We start from the raw sequence: 23,837 nt of genomic DNA on the forward strand, positions 1-23,837 counted from the left end.
TTTTAAACTGATTTGCATGCATTAAAATAAAGTAACAAAATGTCCTTCTGTATATATCTTTAAGTATTTTTTAAAAAAAAAATACCAACAAACCTGAAATTACTTTGGAGATGATAAATGAAATTTCAACTTCAAATTTTGAAATGTAACAAAAGATTAAGAATATCAATAACCAGGAACATTGTTTCTGAAATCAATCACCATTTTGATACAGTACCGATCTGTACTAAAACATGAAATTTCCATGGAATGGTGGACAATTAGCTGCCTGAATAGCACAACATACCAGCAGGAACAAGCTCTCCATTTATTTTAAGAGGTCAGGAATAATACAAAAAAGATTCTGAAACAGAGGAACAATAAAATCAGGTGCAAGAGGCCCTGGAAACAAAACTTGGCATCCATGCTGTAGTAAAATTACAGCTCTTGCAGTTGAAGTGGAATTGTATCTATGTAGGTTGATTTAATAATAACTACAAGATCAATGATAGTGACAAGTATATACTGTACTTTCCTTGACTCTCTTCTATCATTTCATTGACAGTAATACTGTGTTAAAACAAGAAATGACCATAAAAATCCCCTCTTAAATACATGCTAAGAATACAAGAAGTGTGATAAAAAGCCAAAATTGATTGATCTAGGTCTAGTCATCATTTAATTATATTTTGGATCTTACACCAAGGAAGTAGTTACACCAAACATTTTGAAACAGTAACACTTTTATTCTAAAAAAAAAGTACAATTTTAAAGAGCGTGTATCTTAATAAAAACTTGTTAGTAACCACCCAACTACAGAGAGATAGAATGGCTTGTGAGTGTCTTAAAAAAAAATAGAGATATGAAATTGAAGGAACAAAGTTCCCAGAATGAAAAACTGAAAAGATCAATTTTCAGATATTAATAACTCATTATCTGGATTAGAGAATCCAGAGCCAATGTAGGAGTGAAAATTTGAAATGACTTTAATACCGTGTTTCCCTGAAAATAAGACCCTGTCTTATATTTTTTTGAACCCTGAAATAAGCGCTTGGCTTTATTGCCATATTCTCAAAAGCCCGATTGGGCTTATTATCAGGGGATGTCTTATTTTGGGGGAAACAGGGTATGTATGACGTAATGTTAGAACTCCTACATTTTGAATTAGGTCTTTGTTCAAATTTCATAGAAGAGAGGTTATTGTATCTAATACTATCCAGTTTCAACTTCTGGCAGGCCTAATACTGTAGAGAGCCTAACCTGTAATCCAGAATATTTAGATTTAATTCACATTCCATCATATGCAATAGCCTGAGAGTACCTCTTTGTACAGGAAACACCTGACTACAAAGAGAATATCCATTTCCTCTGCTTCCTGATGGATGCATTTTTAAAATATCATTTCATTGTAATTATTTTTTTACTCCTTTTTCCCTCAACAACTGACGGATGGCTCAGGTCTAGATTAAATTCAGCTCAGTCCTGACCCTGCCATCTAGCAAGATGAAGGAACTTGCTACCAGGTGGATCTGGAGGCAGTTTGCTCTCTTGCAGAGAACCAAATACAGTGGGCTGAATACGGATAATTTATTTTATTGAAGGCTATGTAAGTTCTGCACTTCTTTTGCATGGCAAAATTTAAGATAGATTTTATTACATTTTAACTATTAGGCTTGGCTACATTTCCTGTATAGATGAAAAAGTGCAAAGTCAATGAGTCAGTCAAGTGAATAGTCAAGCCTTGGAAGTACCTGAATTTTTTTTTGCTTTGAGCAAATAATCATGCTAAGAAATACATACAATTAATTCTATAAAATATTCAAGACAAATCTACAAAGGTTGATATATAGGAAGAATATATAAAGTGGATAGGTGATTTTTTTTATATAAAACTCAAAATGGTTTCAATAAATATGTATGGAGAAGCTCATATCCATATATACATCAATCACAGATGAATGCAAGTCCTCCATATCATAAAACCCGTTATAGCAAGGAATTTTATATTTTAAGTAACTGAGTTTATTCAGAATGAAATCCATAATAATATTCTTTGGACTCTTTTTTGTGTATGTTTTTAAATTGGCCATAATTTTATTTAGGTTCCTTGTGCCAATGGAAAATATAGATAAATACATTTTTAAAAACAGAGAATAGAACAGAGTTGTTATACAGTATAATACTGGTGACAGGCAGAGAAGGTTGCCTTGTTGAACAAGGAAGCAGGAAGCTAAAGTAATATGTTTCAATAAGGAAAGTAGAAGTGCTTTGGCTGCAGTTCTTTAAGGTAGAAATAAGAGATATACCGAATATATAGCTTTTTCTTTTTCTTGTTCTCCCTGCTAATTATCATTTAATCTTCCTTACTGTCATTGACATTTGTACAACACAATATCAACACATTGAAAATTAATGTGATGTAATAGGCAGCAATCCATACAATGGAATGGGAAACTCTGCTCTAGATTTATATATAAAGAAAATTCTAGGATTATGAATATTTTCAGATTTCCAGATCAACATTAACAAGAGAAGCACATCAGAAATTCTGCAATAGGCCCTTTCAGACTTCCTGTCAATTCCACATCTAGTCTGGATTCTCATTTGGTTTGCCAAATTGTAATAATTACTGTTAGAGCTGAATTTTTAATGGGTGAAGTAAAAGTAAGTATGTTCTAATTTCTTTTATTTCATTTTTTAAAAAGTATTTCAAGTTTATAAACAATTTTAAAAAATATTTATTTTTACTCATCTAAAAAAAAGAATTTTTTTTTCTTTTTCAAAAAAATGAAAATTTAGACAACAGTGAGAATCTGCATTGCCATGCTAGGCCAAGCTTATTTTATTACATACATTCTGCTTTCTAAGAACTAGTTAAATTCATAATGTAAACATGAAGCATACAGAGTTAAAATTCAAGGCCACAGTATTTCTGATTGTCATTTTTTATGTCTTTGGTTGGCCGAGATCAACTCGTAGTGTATAAATGCATAAGTTATATAATTATTATATCAAAAGAAAAAATAACACTGACCTGTATAATTCATTCTGACAAACGCACAGCGTTCGCGACTCGGAAAGAAAAACTGGCGCTGCCTAACAAATATGTCTATTGGCAATTGGGTTTTGTCCTTTTCAACTGGTAGACAACAACTTCCCTTAAGAAGAATGAGGTTTGAAATGTTATTTTAAATAGAACACAATTCCAGTTTAATATCTTTATAGAGAGATGCATACTTCGATTATCACTATTTCTCCCTCTTTTGACTTAAAAATAAAGGCTTTTTTTTTTTGTTGATAATACTGAAAATGGCTTAATACATACTATGGTATTTGTCATGTCCGAGCAAATAATTCTTCAAAAACTGTCAGTTTCCCCCTCTTTAAAAGAAATACATTTTCCTTCATCTTTATCACCCCATGTTTTCCTATTCCTTTCCTCTACATTTATCAGACATAGGGTTTTAATAGTGCTCTTGTGAGCTCCTATTTATTGCAACAGGGTTTGCATAGGAGAACTTCCTGACATTTGAACCCTTAGTCTTCAGTCATACACTTGCCCTTAGCACATCCTCAAACCCAATGTTTGGCTCAGAGCTCTGTAACATTATCAAGAAACTTTAACTTGTATTGTGTTCACAGTTTTGAAATATCTGATCCCTCTCTCTTGATGGAATACAGACGATTTTATCCCAACCACAACACAGTCTGCTCTAGAGATATATTTATCCCACTTTTTACATATTTGGTTTTTTGAATTTATATATTCATCTATTGCATCCAAGTTCATAATAGAATATCCTTGTATTACTTTACTGTGATATGAAAAAAGACATAGCAATCTTATAAATTTCTTCTGGCCCCATGTTCTAGTTATTGTTACAAATTTTTACCTAGATGTGTATTGTCTTCTTTTATGTTTAAACCTGATGTCAACATATCTTTACACTTTTTAATCTCTCAATATAAAAAAGTTTGTTTTATATCTTGGTCAATATTATCAGTCTTTCAGGCACATTTTGTTCAGTTTTGCTGGTTCTAATTCCTTGTATTTCAGGAAAACATACTCTTTAAAATATTCTTCCTCTTTAGTAGTAAGTGCCAAGATGAGAAGGCATATGAGTGGTTGGGAGCCTAGTGTTGGGATAGATGCTTCCAGTTGGTGAATTCCAGTATGGACTGGGTCCAGCAAAAAAGTTGGAAGAAGTAACAGGCAAAGCAGGAGCATGAGGAGCAACAAAGTTCATTTTCTGGGGGTGTGCATGATAGGAACTCATGTAGGGCAGGTCTGATGGATATTTATAGATGGATGATTCTGGAGGATGTGGCTGAAGGGCTTGAGCAATTCCATGGAAGTCAAACTTGTAGGCATAACGTTTACCATGGACTTTAGTCATTATATTTTTGTCATAATAATAACGAAGAGCACGACTGAGCTTGTCATAGTTCATATTGGGTTTGCTCTTCCTTTCTCCCCAGCGCCGTGCAACTTCATCAGGGTCAGTCATCTTGAACTCTCCGTTGGTACCTTCCCAGGTGATGCAATTAGAATTGGAGCTATCTGACAGAAGCTCCAACAAAAACTGCCACAGCTGTATCTGCCCACTCCCTGTAGGTAGGGGGAAAAAAGAAGAATCGTTAGAGACATTTATTAGAAATTTAATACAAAACCTTTCTAGCCCATGTATGAAACAGTGGTCCATAATCTGCATAGACCTCTAGGCTGTCCTTTCCCTGTTCCTTAGCTGATTCACCTGCTTGGAGAAGATAAGGAATATATGAGGGGACCAAAGATATGCAATGATGTCACAATTATCCATACAGTACACTTCCATCCAAAGCTGTCTTCTGTGTGTTCATGAGAAAAGCAGAAAAGGTCTTCAAATCATGGCAACCCCTATCTCTTGAATACTCCTATCCCTTGTACACATCCTTGAATCATCATCCACAGCATGTGAACGTTGAAGTTTAGCCCCATTAAAGTAAGGTATTATAGCTAGTCAAGTTCCATAGAAGACAATATTTACTCTTTATTACTTAGGAAGATTGAATTACTTATCAAGTATTTATTTTTAAACTAAAAGTTTTAACAATTTGCACCATGTATTGATAAACTTTATAAGTTTATTCTTCAGCATGGCCATGACTTATTGGGACCTTTGCTAGATAGTCATTTACTTTTGAATTGGAAGCAGACAGTCTTTGTGACAGATTTGTACCAGGATAACCATTCAGAAGTAAACTTTATGAGTAAGTTTATGTAAATCTATTAATCAATTTCATACAAACACTTTCTCATTATTAATTGTTGTTTTAAGTAACTGAGATCAGATTGGTAGGATCCAAGCAGCCACACTAAAAAATTTAGGACCTATACTTGTTTTTCTAATGCTGCAGACACCATCTAATATATTAACATGGTCTGAAAAGGAGCAGGTTTTCAAAAACACTCAGTGACACATTAGTAGAACTTTTTAAGACTTCTCTTCTTTCACTTTTTTCTCCTGTAGTTAAAATTAAACATGATTTTGATGACAATGACAGACTCATGAAATACAGGAATATTAGCTATCATCACTCTGATCTTTTGGGTAATTAATACATTTCTTATTTTCAGATAAAATTGGTAAAGCATTAATATTTTATCATACCTGGATTTGCAAGACGACTGCTTGTTGGACCAAGAATTTGATAAGGATCTAAATCAAGATAAAAATAGACATAAGCCAAAATTATGTAAGAAATTTAAAAATATTTCCAAACTAAATGCTGGGGATTAATATGCATGATCATAATATTGCTAATTTAGGTAATCTGTATTTATCTGCAAAGTAAATCTTCCATCCGTTAAAACAAATACATTTAGATACTCATATTCAAGTAACTATAGAATATAGTTCTATATACTATATATATAGAATATAGCAGGATGGTGGCCTAGTGGTGAAGATGCTCGCCTCCCGCTAAGAAGGTTGAAAGTTCAATCTTAGATAGCAGCAGATGTTTCTCTCCTAGGGCTTAAAGAAAAAAAGTTATGCAGCAAACCCTGCATGGTATCAGGAAAGGCATACGGCCCATAAATGTTCAGCTCCATCTACTCGCCTCAACTCTACCCCAAATTAAAGGATTACACTACAGGGTCATAAAAAGGGAGTTTATTCTAGTAACTATAGACAGGATTACAACAAAATTCTTTGTGCTTACTTGTACGCCTTAGTTAAGTTATGATGGTTTGTCAGTTAAGGTCAATTTAATCAGTTTTATTGCTACCATGACAGAAATATGAGGGCTTTGAGGCGTGAAGAGTAATGGACAGTGTTAAGTGGCTTAATCCATCTCCCAGCATTATTGCCATTCCACTGACAGAAAGTTATAACAGAGTGTCCACCTGTTACAGTGTAACTGAGTTCTTTTAGATCTGGAGGTGTGTTTTGAAGAGTAGCAACTGACATAGAAAAGCCAAGACAGTGGTGGTTTTTATTCTTCTTCTTCACTATACAAACTATTTACTATATATACACACATATGCATATGGACACACACACACACACACACACACACAAACACACACACAATGATTTCTCTCTTAAACAGAGATATGGTATATTTGACCCCTTCCATAGACCTAATATTTTAGGAATTTAACTAGGGAAAGGTTCAGATTCCAAAATAATACAGAAAGGACCAAGTTTTTTTTTCCTCTCCATGACAATCCATTATGGTTAAAAAATATTTTTATTTCTGTCCTTATATTGAAACCATGAATTTTGTATAGAACCAGTGAAACATACAATTCATGATCCCAGTCAGAAGATGCTGCTGCAGAGCCAAAGACTTTATATCGTTTTCAATTTAGCACACAGGTTTTGCACATTATTTATTTACCTTATTACTTGCATGGCAGCTATCTTCATTATTTTAAAATAATTTGAAAAACAATACAGTACATTTAGTTTGTGACTGTATATAAAATGGCTATTGCCTGTCCATATTGCTCACACCAAGCATAAACTACTGACCATTTTCCATCATCTTTAGGATACAAAATATGCACAACCAAAGACATACCCAACTGAGGGCGCTGGTCTTCCGTTTTGGTCACAGCTGAAGATGATGCTTGGGCAGCTAAAAACAGAAAACCAAACCAAAACCTTTATTACCATCTATGTCAAAGAGTCAATATTCTTTGGAAAGGAGGTACTTGGTACTTTAATCATAATAATAATAATATCACAGAAATAATATGAAATCTATTGGTTTCAGAACAGCTTACACTGTGAAGGAATAGATATAGGGGTTTTTTTGTTATGGTTTTTCTTGGTATTTGTCCAATACAACTAGAGGATCTGCATGTTTTAGTACTGTGCTTATCTAGTTTTTTATAGCCAAACTATCAATATGGGGTGCAATGAAGGTGTTTGCTCATTAGCTGGGTTCATTATCTAAGGGACAACTAGAATAGGGATTCCCTGTTCATAGTCTATCACATCTGACTGAATTATTTTTATTAATGAAATGCGTGTGCCATCTGACTTCCGGGCAACCTTGAAGATCAAACTTATTGATTATAGTTACATAATATACTCTTGATTTCACCATGAAAATCAATTTATTAATATGTGCTCTCAATTCTTAAAACAGATAATGAAGCTGAGGATTTTTTAAAATATAAGTTTTATATTGGTTGTTTTAAGTTTGAAATTTTGTGAAGGTGAAATGCTTTAGCAATAGTCATGGTACTTCCACTGGATTTTCAGTCACTATATCTTTTACCTTTTGACTGAGGAGCAGGATGACCATGACTTGTCCATGCCGATCTTCTGGCTGGTTCATAAGGCATATCTGTGTGCAGAAGAAATCACTATAAGTAGATCTGATAGAAAATAGGAATGCTGCTTTAGGCCAAATGTCTGTCATCTGGTAGCTCTTGAAATTAGTAGTATTCCTGAGGGCAAAATATTCACCACAATATAAAATTCAACATTATTCTCACAGCAGTCTACTTAATTGCCACTGTATTAAAAAAAATCTTCCTGGAGTTATAAACATATACAATATTTGACATTTATCCGTCTATTATTGCATCACATTACATTGCATTGCATTGCATTATTTTGTGTTCATTTGATTTGTATGATTCTATTCTATTTTGCATAGTAAAGAACCAAGATAATTAAAGATGAATTATTAACATTAAAATCATGGAAACAGAAGTCTTTAGGATTCTACATTCCTTTTGTCTCATTTTTAGAAAGCTCCAATTTATTATATGCATACATGTATTAGTTAGATTACTGAATGAAGATGTGATACTACCATCAAATGGACAGCTATGAACATTCCTTTCTTTCATAAAATTGCAGTTATGAGAAAGTTATGTGACAGCATTATCTGTCTATACTATGGCTTTCTATGAGTTTTCATTATAACACTGAAATAAGTTTAAGAAAATTTAATGAGGACTTGACATTGTAAAATTAATTTGAGGATATTCATAATATACATTACAACAGTATTAAAAATATCCTCAACTGAATAGTTTGCATGGCCACACTCAAAATATCCTATCCCTTTTTTAAAGTGTACATTTCAAGATATTTTTGTTAAGCTAGGTGTAGTGCATAGCAGTAGCTTCAACATATATATTGTTGTGGAATATAAACAATTTATCTATTCTTGCAAAAGCAATAAGATTGCAATCTAACAAATTCTTGCAGAAGAAAAATGTATTAAAACATGAAATTGTGCCAGTCATGATTTATTCCTTTTTCCAAATAAAAGCTACTTCCTCTATTTTTCCATCCTTATTTGAGAAGAATTTCTATAATACCTTTTGAAGATCAGTCTCAAGTTTTTTTTAAAAATGAAATAACATAAAAGATATGTGTGCATTAAGGCCTATAAGAAGTTTTACTATGGGTGGAAATTCATTTTAAAAAGCAAACAATTCCAATATGTCTTCCTCCACACAATCTTTTTCACTTCTTACATTTGGCTATACGCTAAAACTGTTTTGTTCCTGCTCTGTTCTTTCCTTATTATAGGTTTATTTGACCCTTGTATTACTTAATTTAGAACCTTTCTATTCCTTTCAACCAAAAGATGAGTGGAAATAAATTATATACAAAAGTTTGCGATTTTGCTTGTATGTTAGCAAAATAACTTTTGACAACTGAACAGGAGGGACCAAATTCATTGTATATATGATTGTGTATAGGCAAAACAGCAGCTAATGAAAGAAAAAATTAACAATGGTCAGATCAAGCTGGGGTCTAGAGAGAAGTCCCTCAGCAAATGTCTACAGGAAAGGCAGTTTGACAGCAGCTAAGGAATATTGCTGACCATCTCCTCTTCCTATTTCATGCCTCCAAATACAATGCATGCAGTCTATGATGTACTTCTTAGTGTATATATGCACAGATATACACAGATGAAAAGGAATGGCAGAGCAGAAACACACAGAGAGACATAATTATTGCTTCATTACACAGGAAAAAAAAGTGCAAAAATCTGTTACGGTGACTGATGATAACAAAGCTGGAAAGAATGCTTTGTATGTTTTCCTATCCTACAATTCTTTCCAAACAAAAGAGAATGTTGGAAATAAATTATGTAAAGGGAATGAAAACTCAATTTGTTTGTCTGTATAATTCTCCAAAATCAAATAGGGTCAACACTGGTGTGAAAGAAGATGGCAACCCCCACAACCTCAGGTTCAATAATGGGCCAGACTCTGCTGAGGGTTGTGGGAAAAAGTTAAAAATTCCCTTTTCGTGCACCAATTAGAAGGTAATAGTTCAAAATGTTGGCAGCCTCTTAATCCCCTTCCTTCACAGCCATCAGGCCAGTATGCAACTATTTTTAAGGAATTGAAAAGAACTCTAGAACCCATATTACTGATGATCTCCCTATCTCATTATATACTGTGCAGACTCTTGTGAACAGAATACCAAAGTATATTGTTTGCTTTTATTTTTTTCTTAAAAATGCTAAGAAAACTAATTCATAAATAAACTGAAGGCACAGAACCAAAACCAAAAAAGTTGGTGTATTCAATTGTAATAAAATCCTCTTTATGCTTAATCTCTTTGAAACCAATTCCTCACAAGACGCAGCAGAGCTTAAATTCATGCCATCTTTCCTGATCTTTCAGCATGCCCTAAATTCAGTGCTACAAATTCTTTTTTAAAAAAATCCTGTGCCAAATATTTCCTCCTATTCTTCCCTTTCTGTTCACTTTCTCCCTTTGCTCCTGTTCAGCACCTACTTCTACATAGTGGCACTGAGAATTATTTTCTCTTTCAGTAAAGACAAAACTTTTCTTTCTTTCAGTAAAATTTTAATAGTGTTTCAGCATATTGCACAGCACAAGAACAGCTGTCTTGGTTTTCTTGCTGAATTTGATAGGCACTGAACAGATTCTGGATAAACAAAGGAAAAACAAAAGCAGAAAGTATGCTGCCTAGTAAGGGGGAAAGGGGGAAAAATTCTGGGGAAGGAGAAAAATTGTTTGAAAGGGGGAAGGCTGTGACAGGAAGCAGAGTATCATCAAAGATTTCCTAAGACACCTCTTCATAATTAATGTCACAGATACTGATAGGGAATTTGGTATGCCTTGACAATGTGTGCTAAGCTATAAGTGGACAAAACTGCAATTATGTGTTAAAAGATTTAAAAAGTATAGAAATATCATAGATTGTGTTGTAAATCATGTACATATCTCTGCATACCTGGCCTGGTGGTAATTCTTTGTGTTGCTTCAGGATAAACTGAAGTATTTGGAAAAATAAATGCTGCCCCTCCTGGAAGTAAGAACAAAAAAGCCCCATCATTATTGCTTTGTTCTATATATGAGTGAATATCATGAATATTTTGGAATGACATTTGTGAGGTTTGACTGCAGCAGATGGCTTAATTTTCCCCATCAAGTTCAATTGATATGAAATAATTCCAATTAGAGCATATTTTCCCAATATGTCAGCAGACTGTATATTTTCACTGAATTATACAATTGATGTATTAGTATAGAAGTTACTTGCTTTAATACAAACATAAGTAACAGCAGGTCTGCCAGACATACTATATATTGTACAATTATTTTCCTTACAGCGTGTAACTCTTCCTGTGGCTTTGTGGTGATTTTTATAGGAGGATTGTTCTAGGAGAAGGGTATAAGGTCACTGAGATATATATATGGGCTCAAATCTCATGCTATTTATCACTCAATACCTACATCTTTTATTGTTATGATAAAGCTGAACTTTGTAAGACATCAGAAGAGCTGTTAATTACAGGCACTGAATGAATAAATAAACATGGGAATATAACACATTGATGTAGAGTAGAAAAGACATATATCTCTGTACTAATCTTTATGAAGAAATTTAACATAATATGGGCTGTAACTGAGGAATTCAGGTTTAAAATCTCATCAGACATTAAACTCATTGGGTGACAATAATCTTGTCATTGTCTCTTACTGCTTTTCAGTTAACCTAGTTGGTAAAACTCTTGTGATGATAAAATTGGGGAAAGGACAAGGATAAAATTAATAAACTATTAAGTCATGAAATTTAGATTCTATTTAGAACAGGTTTAGCAAATTATTTTAAGCTAAGTTACGAAATGCATGAAATATGTTAAGAATGATATAGCACATCTCTTTCTAAAAGGACAATTGCACAGAGCAAAACATGAATTGATATCAAGTTGTTTAACATTTTATTAATCAAATTTCTAAGTCCTCAGTGTGTGATTCTATATACGGTATTTATTTATACTGGGGAAATCAAAACATACATAAATATAATTAACATTACTACTACTGATAATAATTATGTAAAAATATAGAAAAATTATCAAGTGAAAAATCTATCCTATTTTCTTAAAAAGTGCCCAGAGATAAGAATTATTTTACAAGGTGTTATTTCTGGTCACTAGAAATCATTAAAACTGTCAGGCATGATAACAAAAATGAGATACCCTGAACTTTTACTTGATCAAATTAGAGATATTACATTACCAGATGCACCACTCAAAAAAGGGCTTGTTTTAATTACAGGAAGTTGAACCAAAATTAAAGCTATACAATTTCTCTCTTTCCCCTACTCTCTTTCTCTTTTTTAAAATTAATGATCTGATCTGATGGGCAAACAGCTCACAAGAATAGATTAGTTGAGTTTGTCTGGGAAGTTATCTAATGATTCACAGTAGCAGTCCAATATACTGTAACTGATAAAAAGGATATGAGAGAAGCTAAATAGCTAGAAGTCCAGGAGACCAAACGGATATTTGTCTGGTGCACACAACAGTGGGTCTCAGGTAAGATTTCCTAGTTAAGGGACAAATCCAAAAATGCCTCCCTCTGGTATGATAAGTGCTTGAGATACTACATTATTTACTGCATACCATTAGATTGCACCATTTAAAGATATTTAAAGTAGTTCCACTGGTCTTAAAAGTACAGATAGAATAAAGATTAAGCATGGAAAAAGATTAGAACAACTGATACGTTTCAGCCTCTTAAATTCACAATTCTACTTTCTCACATGAATTGCATAATAAGTATCTGATCTCACTGTATGTAGAACATTATAAGGTCAGGAAGCAAGCTAGACTGGAATGTTCTTTATTTCTTCCATTTCCTTCCTTTTGCACATGTACAAAAAAAAAAATCCCATTTAAGACCAATCAAAAATTTAGTTCCTTCACTAATATAAGACACCTTGGCAAAAGCTGTCCTTTATTTACATGGTAGGAAAAATTAACAGGAGAACTAATGATGGGTATATTCCATGTGAGCCTCATAATTGTGTTCATACTTATATGGGAAAGGCATAGGTAACTAACTCTTCTCTTCCCACTGAACAATATTGCCTCAAGAGTGCTAAATGTTTTACATGTTTATGAAAAGCATTGGGTGTATAAAATTCCCATCAATATTAAAACGTATATGACATACTTAAGCACTCTTTTAAAAAAAATTACAGTCAACATGTATCTCTTAGACAGAAATCCTGAACTTTAAAAATGGCCTATAAAAAGGGGAGCAGTGACAGTATTACCTGTATTTCTAGCATGCATTAACCGTGGAGAGTTTTGTAAAGCCTTATCAACATCATCTGAAGTCAAATGTGGAAGAGGAGCTACAAAACAAAAAGCAACACCAAGAATTTAAAAAAAGAGATAGTCAGAATTATCTTACTAACCATTTTCTTTTAGTATACTAGGATTATTTATGGTCATGAGTTCATTCATGTCTTTATGGGAATGGGTTTATGATTTTTCTATTGGAAGCGGGAGTTTTAAGTCAGAATAATATTAAAGAATGTCTTAATGATAATATTCATTATGAAATCTGTGAAAAATATGACATATTGGTGTTGCACTGCCTGATATTAAAATAATGGTCACTTACATTTAAATTTTTTTTAGAACCAAAGCATTTTCTATATGCCTTAAATAAAAATTCACTTTGTTCTTTTCCTACTTTTAAATGTTATATATTACTTTATATTATTTATATTTGAGGGGCTTTTCTTAAACCTGAAAACATCAATTTTAATGGAATATTCTAAAGCGCTCATTTTGTTGCATAGAACACATGCCTGAATATACTCAAAATCATTATGTCTATGATTTCATTTAGAATTAACATTTCAGAAATGGAAAGAAAGTAAAGTTATGTGACCAGAAAAAACATTATTACCCATTCTAATCATATAAAATGTATATTGTTTTAGTTTTCATTTTCTTAAAAAGAATCAATAATTTCCTAACTGAAAGAATTTAGCATTTTATAAGCATATGTCTTTTAAAAAAAATCAAACCTATTTATTTCTTACTTTCTCTGAGGTAGTGTAGGTGTGAAAGAAGAATGTCTGCATTGTAGCTTGGTGTGAGCCTCTGGAAGTCATCTTTGGTCATCTTACACAACTCCTTTCCATCAATATCTTGAAATAGCATGATGTCCACATCTGGGAGGCCATATTCCTTGACAGCCCATTCTAGCCATTGGCGTACATGGTCTGTGCTCCATAATGTAGGATCTATTTTGAAAGCAGAAAATGTTGTTTTGTTAAAGTTGTGAAAAAACATCTAAGTTCTTTCCCCAGGGCAAACATGTTCTACTGATACTGATTAATTTTATTGAAATGATTCTAGAATTCTTTCTTTTATTAACTTAAAAAGACTGTGTGCTAGAAGACTCCGGGAACAGATTTGTTCTTGAATCTGGGAGAGGGAGAAAGGCTGGGGGAGGAAACCTTAAAATAGAATTGCAAAAAGGGGGGGGGGGAATTGAAAAAGACTGTAGCACAGCATTCATTTTGGTGGTGCAAGTTATGGCTCAGATAGAATACGTAGAAATCTATTTTAAGAGAAAAGCCTTTGATGTTAAATAATTGGAATATCAACTAAAGATATAAAATAGTTAACCTATCTCCACCAACTAATTGATACATTATTCCCTTTTCTATATGGGCATATTTATACCATTTTGTTCCTTCTTCCTAAATTTATTTGCCACCCATTTCATTTAGAAGTGATTCTGATTTATCATCAGAGATAAATATTTCTAACATTAAGTATTAGTAAATACTTGCTCTAGAAGAGGTCTTTAGCAATTTTCTGTAGCATTTTCCCTATTGCAGTGTGAAATATACTATGCATATTTGTGGTTTAAAGATTCAGCAAAGTCACTGAATTAAACAAATTCATTACATAGTATTTCATTACTTAAATGTAAAATAAGTTTTTCTTATTTTCAGATCCTGAGAAGCAGGCATATATTTAGACTGTGTGCCATGACAACCAGCATGATGTTCTCTGAAAGTTTTGATAGCAACTGAAATAAATATTTTTCTTCAATATGTCTGAACACAGAAGATCAGGGAATGGTTGGTGCTGGTACTTTAAGAAGATACTTGAAATAATAATATGACAAACTGAATGAGGTTTTTCTTGGTACTTTATGTGTTTATTAAGGTTTTTTTAGACTTTTATTATGTATTTTTATTAATTAATTATTGTTATTATGTATGCCACTGTTGAGTGAGGTAGGTATATAAAGCCATAAAATGAAATGTATAAATAATAATAATTAGTTTAGTTTAGTTTTATTAAATTTATATATCGCCCTTCTCCCGAAGGACTCAGGGCGGTGTACAGCCAGGATAAAAAACCAACAATATAAAAGTTAAAAAACAATTTAAAATTATTAAATAGTTTGGCCCATAATCTAAAATAACATAAAACAACCCATTAAAAATAATATTTTAGGCCAGCCCTGCTTGATGGAATAATAATGTTTTAAGGGTGTGGCGAAAGGTACGAAGGTCGGGAATCTGACGAATCTCCGGGGGCAGCTCATTCCAGAGGGTAGGTCCCCCCACAGAGAAGGCTCTCCCCCTGGGGGTTGCCAGTTGACACTGTCTAACCAACGGCACCCTGAGGAGACCCTCTCTGTGCAAGCGTACTGGTCGGTGGGAGGCTATCGGAGGCAGAAGGCGGTCTCATAAGTACCCAGGTCCTATGCCATGGAGCGCTTTAAAGGTGGCAACCAACACCTTGAATCACACCCGGAAGACCACCGGGAGCCAGTGCAGCTCGCACAGGAATGGTGTTACATGGGAGCATCGAGTTGCCCCCATAATCACCTGCGCGGCTGCATTCTGGACCAGCTGGAGCCTCCGGGTGCTCTTCAAGGGGAGCCCCATGAGGAGAGCATTACAGTAGTCCAGATGGGAAGTGATGAGGGCATGAGTGACCGTGCGCAAGGCGTCCCCTTCAGAAAGGGATGCAACTGGTGGATCAGGTGAACCTGATAAAAAGCCCCCCTGGCCACAGCCATCAGATGGTCCTCTAAAGACAGCTGTGAGTCCAGGAGGACACCCAAGTTGCGAGCCGTCTCTGAGGGGGCCAAGATCTCACCCCCTATAGTCAGTGATGGAACCAACTGACTATGACGGGATGCCGGAAACCACAGCCACTCAGTCTTGGAAGGGTTGAGTCTGAGCTTGTTTCTCCCCATTCAGATCCATACAGCCTCCAGGCACCGGGTAATCACTTCAAGGGCATCATTGGGGTGGCCCGGGGTGGAAATGTATAGCTGAGTATCATCAGCATACTGATGGAAATCCACCCTGAAGCCACGGCTGATCTCACCCAGCGGCTTCACATAAATGTTGAACAGGAGGTGTGAGAGGACTGACCCCTGCGGCATCCCACAAACTAGGCGCCTCGGGGTCGACCTCTGCCCCCCTGCCAATACAGACTGCATACTGTCAGAGAGGAAGGAGGAGAACCACCTTATCATGGTGCCCCCCACCCCAACCCCTCCAACCGGCGCAGCATGATACCATGGTCGATGGTATTAAAAGCCGCTGAGAAATCTAATAGGACCAGGACAGAAGAACAACGCCTGTCCCGAGCCCTCCAGGGATCATCAACCAATGCGACCAATACCGTTTCTGTGCTATACCCAGGCCTGAAGCCCGACTGGAATGGATCCACATAGTCCGCTTCATCCAGGTACTGGGGAAGCTGTCGTGCCACCACACTCTCAACAACCTTTGCCACAAAGCGAAGGTTGGAGACTGGACGATAGTTTGATAAACAGCCGGGTCCAGAGAAGGCTTCTTGAGGAGGGGCCTCACCACCGCCTCTTTCAAGGCAGCGGGAAAGAAACCCTCACTCAAAGAAGCATTGACAATCCCCTGGAGCCAGCCTTGTGTAACCTCCTGGGAAACCAGCACCAGCCAGGAGGGACACGGGTCCAATAAACATGTGGCCGTGTTCAACCTACCCAGAATCCTGTCCACATCCTCGGGAGTCACAAGGTCAAACTCCTCCCAGCTAACATTCTCAAGACCCACCTCCATCACCCCATCTGGATCTACCCAGTCAGAGTTCAAACCCTCCCAAATCTGAGCGATTTTGTCATGCAGATATTGCATGAAGCATTAGCAGTCCAGTCCTGACTATCTCACTAAAAATAAAGTGAATAAAGGTAAATCATAAACAATAGTAGGTAAAAGTAGCTAGACTTCACCGCTCTGATCGCCACTAGGTAGGTCTTAATATGAGACCTCACCAGTGTTCGGTCAGATTCAGAACGGCTGGCCCTCCAACCACTTTCCAGGTGTCTTTTCTGGCGCTTCATCTCTCTCAGCTCCTCGGAGAACCAAAGAGCCAATTGAGATCAGTGCCGGGTCAGAGGCCACAAAGACACGATGCGATCCAAAGCCCCAGCAGCCGCCCTCTCCCAGGCCGCCACTAGTTCTTCAGTCAAACCGTGAGCCAGAGCCTCAGGGAATGGCCCAAGCTCCATCAGGAACCTATCTGGGTCCATCAGGTGCCTGGGATGGAACCATCTAACCAGTTCCATCTCCCTGCGGCGAGGGTTAGCGGTTCAAATGTCTAGTTGAAGGAGTGAATGATCAAAGCATGACAAGGGCTCGATGACTAAATCCCCTATTTCTAGATCATTCTGCCACTGACCAGAGACAAAAATCAGATCCAGAGTGTGTCCCCCTGTGTGAGTAGGGCCACGAACTAACTGGGTCAGGTCCAAAGCCATCATGGAAGCCATGAACTCCCGAGCTGCCAAAGACGTTTCGCTGACCGATGGCAGGTTGAAATCCCCCATAACCATAAGCCTGGGAGTATCAACCGCCACCCCGGCTATCACGTCAGGCAGCTCAAGTAGGGCCGCTGTTGCGTCACAGGGAGCCAAGTACGCAATCAGCAGGCCCACCTGCACCCCCTGACCCCACTTCACAAGGAGGAACTCACATCCGGCTATCTGAGGAACAGTGGCTCCCTCGGACATAGGCTTTCATTAATAATAACCGCCACCCCCCCGCCCCTTCCCTGAGCCCTCGGCTGATGGAATGCCCGGAAACCTGGTAGGCACATTTCCACAAGGGGCACCCCCCCTCCGGACCCAGCCAGGTCTCCGTAATACCCACCAGGTCTGCTCCTCCCTCCTGAATAAGATCGTAAATGAGGGGGGCTTTATTTATCACGGACTTGGCATTGCACAACATCAGCCGGAGGCTCAGGTCCTGAGGATCTGAACAACCTGGGGAACGAGAGAAGCATTGGGGACCGGAGTGTGCAATCGCTCGAAGATAGCAAGTGCGCACTCCCCGAACATGATGTGGCCCCCTGCTTCCACCATATCTGCCCCTCCCACCCACAGTACTGATAGAACAGCCTTCCCTAGGTCGAGCTCCAGCCCCCTCCCTGACATCCGACCCTATGTCCCTAATGCCGCAGCCCTTCGCAGGGCCCGGTCTTGACACTGGTGGATTACCCCCCAAACCCCCCCTGGTCCCCCCCGAACCCCTTAAAATTTTAATTAAAAACCCACTTTAAAAACCCCTCAATCTCTTCTTTGCCGCATGTCATCTCTCGGGGTTCCAAAACCCGTCATCAAGATAGGTCCTCGATAATGTGGAGGGCCAAACCTGCGAGAGGGGGGAATCTCGCAGAGCATGAAGTTCATTCACCGAATACATCTGACATCAGGGGGATGTGATGACCCATGGCCAATAACCAAGGGGTCCATTTCGATGTTATAACAGTCTAAAGGAGCGGGATGCCGGACTTAGATGGAACTCACGGGACCTCACTGCCCTCTCACGTCAGTGGCGGGAGTACAAACACCATTTCGATCTGATAATAGGTGGCCCAACCCCCCTCTCACGGAGGCTGGCCAACCAAGATCGTCCAAAGAAAAACCGGAAATAAGCCTTTCATTTCATTTGGCAGTCCTTCTGAGTTTTTTTTTTTTTTCAATAATGTATCCTTGGATTTAATTGTTCTAATAAAATCCTACATTACATTGTCAGACAAAAACAGGCAAAGCATAACTTGCTTATAGTCTCCTGTTTCTCCAGGTTAATCCTAATTTGAATGCAATGACCAAAATTAACAATACAAAACATACTAATTTTTGGCAGAAATCTAAGAGAAAAATTATATAAATATAATTACAAAAACCCTATAAAAATGAGGATAAAACAAGACAAAAATTCCTGCCTCACTTCCAATGATCTCAGTATCTCAGTGATTTGTCTCCTCCAGCCTTTGCTTGTGAAAAAATAAGTTAAACAAGTTTCCCCTGTTTGTCAGTGCATTACTACTCTTCTTCTTCCTCCTCCTCTTCTCCTCCTCCTCCTTCTTCCCCCTCCTCCCTCTCTTTCTTCTCCTTTTTCTCCTTCTTCTCTTTCTCCTTCTTGAATCTATGTATAAAGTGATTTTGGAGACGTTGAAAATAATTTTATCAAATTAAACACTATGCTGTTAATTTCAATGAAGAAGAATTAAGTGTACGCTCTAGTTGTATTCTGCAATCAGTATGGGATTTGGACATTCCTAATGTGAATGGATGGTCTCTACTGTATTTAGTGATAAGGTACATTTTAAATAGTTATTTAAAAATATTTGCTCACCTGCTGGAACAATAACTCTTCGTTCGTTGGTGGTCATATTTGGTGGAGGGATGTGCTTTTCTTCCATATAGTTTCCATAGTTCATGCCAACATTTTCAGTGTTATTAGTCATCTTTCCACTTTTTGTCACACTGCAGTTGTCAGGGGAAGTCCTAAGGAAACAATTTAAAAATTCCCGGATAATATTGAATATTTTTTTTAAAAAAGTTGAAAAGTAAAGGAAGTACTCTAAGAAAAGTTTTATGTGCTGCTCATATGCAATCTCAGGAACCGTCTCGCAGTCCTGATTCTGTTAGCTTCTGAAGTGTACAATGGATGTCAGAGATTCAGGTGGAACAGAGAGTTCAATGCTGAAATTTTAGGAGATTCAATTCTAAAAGTTCTATTTTTAAAAAACATTTAAATATGTTTACTTTGTTTCCATATTATTCCACCTGTCACTGAAATGCAAAATATTATAATTCAACATAAAACGATATGATTAAAATATCCATAATATTAATAGATAAATCTATACTATGATAAGTAAGAGCCTATTTGCCCAATACTTGAGCTCAGATTAATACATTTACACTAGTTTGTCCCAGAATATTTGTTACTTTAAATTTATTTAACACTTGAAAAAATAGATTTCTGATCCTCAAACTTGTGGTTGTCACAGAGTCCTTGGCAATTTGGGCACTTGGCAACTGGCACAGCATGTCTCGGTCAAGTGATTACCATCTGCAACCTTCCAGCACTTGGTTGTCCTTATCTTATAGTTTGGAAATAATTGAGTCATATATACAATTCTTTTTCTGTTGTGTAAGATTAAATTCATTATTTCAAATTAAGTGCAAGACAGCCCTTATAAGCCACTGAAGTAGTTTAACTTAGAGCTGTGCAGTCTCAGAAAAGTACTTCATTCTGACAAAAGGTATATGAACATCACTTTTTAAAAACAGCTTCCAAAAATCACACAGATCTCTGCTTCTAAACACCAGAAGGGTATAGTTGCCTCATTTCACTTCACTTGAAGAAATGGGCTTCTGCCAAGTCAGCCACAAATTCCCGCTAATTAGGCAATTGATAGACAAAGAAATAAATCTTTATTTCACACATTTAATAAAAAGATTAATTAATCATACTAATGTTAATAATTTACCAAGAATAGCAATAGACTTATATACTGCTTCACAGTGCTTTACAGCCCTCTCTAAGCTGTTTACAGTGTCACCATATTGCCTCCAACAATCTGGGTCTTTATTTTACCAACCTCAGAAGGTTGGAAGGTTGAATCAACCTTGAGCCAGTGAGATTCGAACACCTGACAGCTGAGTTAGCCTGCAATACTGCATTCTAACCATTGTGCAACCACCACTCTTCCAATAAGAACCCCAATAAAAAGCAGAACCGGAACCACAAAACACAATTTGAACTAGAATTCATCTTCCTTCCTTCCCTCCTCTGTCCATCCCTCCCTTCCTCCCTCATATATACATACATACATACATCTGCTATCTTTCACCACCAAGTAGCATCAGTCTTTTTAATCTCTCCAGTTGCTCTGCACAGCTTTATCAAATTTATTCCCAGCATCCCCATTATCTCCTGCCACCTTGCTGCTTCATTCCTCCACACTCAGCCTTTAAAATTCCATCAGTATCTTTTGCGTTAGTATTGTATATTTTGTTCATACTTGCTCTTAGTGTCTATGCAGATTCTCATTCTTTTTCAAAAGGCAGCTGGACTTTGTTTTTCGCTTCTCATCCAAGAAGCTTCTTAAATTCTGACTGAATGGTGGAGGATGGAAGGATTTATATTCCTTGCAGTCATCTGGTTGTTAGCACTCTTTCTGAAATTTGTTGAGGTGATGTGGAGGTTTATCTCTGCCCTCAGGATCACCTGAATAGTGCAAATGGATGTGGAACCTTCTTGGAGCTGCTGAAAGGTCTGTGTTATAAACAGGAGATAGGTGGTGTCATGTCCCTCCCCCTCTATTGAGATAGGGCTGTTCAATCTTAACATAGATGGTCTTTTAAACCCCTTGGGTCCCTTGGTTTGAAAGAGGGGTCAAAGAGGCCATCTACATTAAGATTGAACAGCCCTTTCTCAACACAGGGGGAAGGATATGAGACCACCTCAGTCCCCTGAGGGCACAGATAAACCTCCAGGTGGCCGCAACGACTCTCAGAAAGAGTACTAACAACCAGATGACTGCAAGGAATATAAATTCTTCCATTTTCCACCATTTGGTCAGAACTGAGAAGGTTCTTGGAGGAGAAGCGAAAAGTCTTCAAAGAAAAACAAAGTCCAGTTACCTTTTGAAAAAGCACCTTTGGAATATTTGCTTTTAGCTTTCCATCCACAGCTATCACCAAGTTTCCTCTCATAAGAAAGTGAGAATTGTATCGGTTGTTTCTGAATGTGTTGGGTGCATGAATGTTGGAAGCACTTGAAAGCCAAAGTCCAACTTGCCTTTGCTTATGTTCTGTGTTTCCGTTAGATTTTTTCTATAGGAACCAAATACATTCTGAGAAATAAAGACAATTGGCAGCATGACTTTACTTTGAAGCATTAGCAGTCCATTCCTGACTATCTCACAAAAAATAAAGTGAATAAAGGTAAATCATAAACAATAGTAGGTAAATGAATTTAGAAGCCATCAGGAAGCTCTGCGGGTTCAAGGCTCCATTATTATCTATGCCTGAAATATTCAGTTATTCAGCAATTTCAAGTGTAAAAGAAAGAACAAAGCATTTTTTTAATATTGATAATACTGTAGTGACATTCTGTTATAAATACAGAAGTAACAATATATTCATTAATGCTAAGCGTATATAAAATTTTCTAAACTTGAAATATTCCATAGTCACTCTGACTATGCTAAACTAAGAATATAACAATATCATGCTGTCCTACTGAGATAAGTCATATAAACCAACGCTGTTTGGAGTCCTAAATGATTTTAAAGAATGTAAAGCAGGGGTGAAATGCTCCCGGTTCGGACTGGATCACTCGATCCAGTAGCGATGGCGGCGGGTGATTTGGAGAACCGGTAGTAAAAATCCCTGCCCCCCCCATGCCCAGCTGAGTCGCGCAATAATCAGAGGCTTTTTTTTAATTTTTAAAAGCATTTTTTCTACAACATCTTCCGCCGAAAAAATGCTTTTAAAAGTAAAAAAAAAAAGTTGGCCACGCCCACTTTTTGAGGTTCTGTGAAATCTCATTCACAAGCTTCTGGGCTTTTTTTCTGTTGACAAATTGCAACTCTGTGTTGCTCTCTGGGAGACTCAGATAGCTATTTCTGCCTTTTAAGGTGTCGTCAGTGAATGAGATTTCACAGAACCAGGGCTGCAGAACAATTTAGTTTACGTAGGTAAAACCTGGCTAGAAAGAATATGCACATAAAAGCCTACGAAAAAGAAAAAGACACATTGTACCTTTATAGGGAGGATATCTGAGAAGTGGGTGTGGCTCACTGACGACGCCTTAAAAGGCAGAAATAGCTATCTGAGTCTCCCAGAGAGCAACACAGAGTTGCAGTTTGTCAACAGAAAAAAAGCCCAGAAGCTTGTGAATGAGATTTCACAGAACCAGGGCTGCAGAACAACTTAGTTTACGTAGGTAAAACCTGGCTAGAAAGAATATGCACATAAAAGCCTACGAAACAGAAAAAGACACATTGTACCTTTACAGGGAGGATATCTGAGAAGTGGGTGTGGCTCACTGATGATGCCTTAAAAGGCAGAAATAGCTATCTGAGTCTCCCAGAGAGCAACACAGAGTTGCAGTTTGTCAACAGAAAAAAAGCCCAGAAGCTTGTGAATGAGATTTCACAGAACCAGGGCTGCAGAACAACTTAGTTTACGTAGGTAAAACCTGGCTAGAAAGAATATGCACATAAAAGCCTACGAAAAAGAAAAAGACACATTGTACCTTTACAGGGAGGATATCTGAGAAGTGGGTGTGGCTCACTGATGATGCCTTAAAAGGCAGAAATAGCTATCTGAGTCTCCCAGAGAGCAACACAGAGTTGCAGTTTGTCAACAGAAAAAAAGCCCAGAAACTTGTGAATGAAATTTCACAGAACCAGGGCTGCAGAACAACTTAGTTTATGTAGGTAAAACCTGGCATATATATATATATATACACACTTTAAATATGGAAAGATGATTTACAGAAACATACAGTATTTGACCTGACTCAAGGTTAAGGCTAACCAAAGGCATGCAGAGAAGGCAAGTGAATTCATAATAGCAACATAGCAAAGCTGGATGGTGTGGGGCTTTTGTCTAATTTATTTTTGTGTTTGCATGTGTGTGATTTCATACTTGGATAAACATGGCATCTCCCTTATATTCTTCCTTGGAAAGAGAAATAGGAGACAGACAAGTATTTCAAAGGCTTGCTCTTAATTTC

The 23,837-nt window shown here is 36.9% G+C and overlaps 1 protein-coding gene across 41 annotated transcripts in view; it reads right to left on the reverse strand.

The window, feature by feature from the left end:
* Nucleotides 1-639: 639 nt before the first annotated feature.
* ERG (ETS transcription factor ERG) overlaps nucleotides 640-23,837 on the reverse strand; it is a 115,907-nt gene continuing 92,709 nt past the window's right edge. For 18 of the 41 annotated variants that reach the window (XM_034403147.3, XM_060686406.2, XM_087895125.1 and 15 more), the window contains 8 exons: nucleotides 19,437-19,588; nucleotides 13,824-14,027; nucleotides 13,044-13,124; nucleotides 10,710-10,781; nucleotides 7,753-7,821; nucleotides 7,048-7,104; nucleotides 5,631-5,678; nucleotides 705-4,588 (listed from right to left, as the gene is read on the reverse strand). In XM_034403147.3, coding sequence (XP_034259038.1) covers nucleotides 4,068-4,588; nucleotides 5,631-5,678; nucleotides 7,048-7,104; nucleotides 7,753-7,821; nucleotides 10,710-10,781; nucleotides 13,044-13,124; nucleotides 13,824-14,027; nucleotides 19,437-19,588 — 1,204 coding nt within the window. In that variant the 3' untranslated portion in view covers nucleotides 705-4,067. Of the gene's footprint in view, nucleotides 4,589-5,630; nucleotides 5,679-7,047; nucleotides 7,105-7,752; nucleotides 7,822-10,709; nucleotides 10,782-13,043; nucleotides 13,125-13,823; nucleotides 14,028-19,436; nucleotides 19,589-23,837 lie in introns of all 41 variants that reach the window. The other 23 variants (XM_087895149.1, XM_087895135.1, XM_034403078.3 and 20 more) reach the window with 3 other exon arrangements.

The sequence above is a fragment of the Pantherophis guttatus genome, chromosome 5 (assembly GCF_059756535.1).
Source record: "Pantherophis guttatus breed Tessera chromosome 5, ASM5975653v1, whole genome shotgun sequence".
In the NCBI taxonomy this organism is placed as follows: domain Eukaryota; kingdom Metazoa; phylum Chordata; class Lepidosauria; order Squamata; family Colubridae; genus Pantherophis; species Pantherophis guttatus.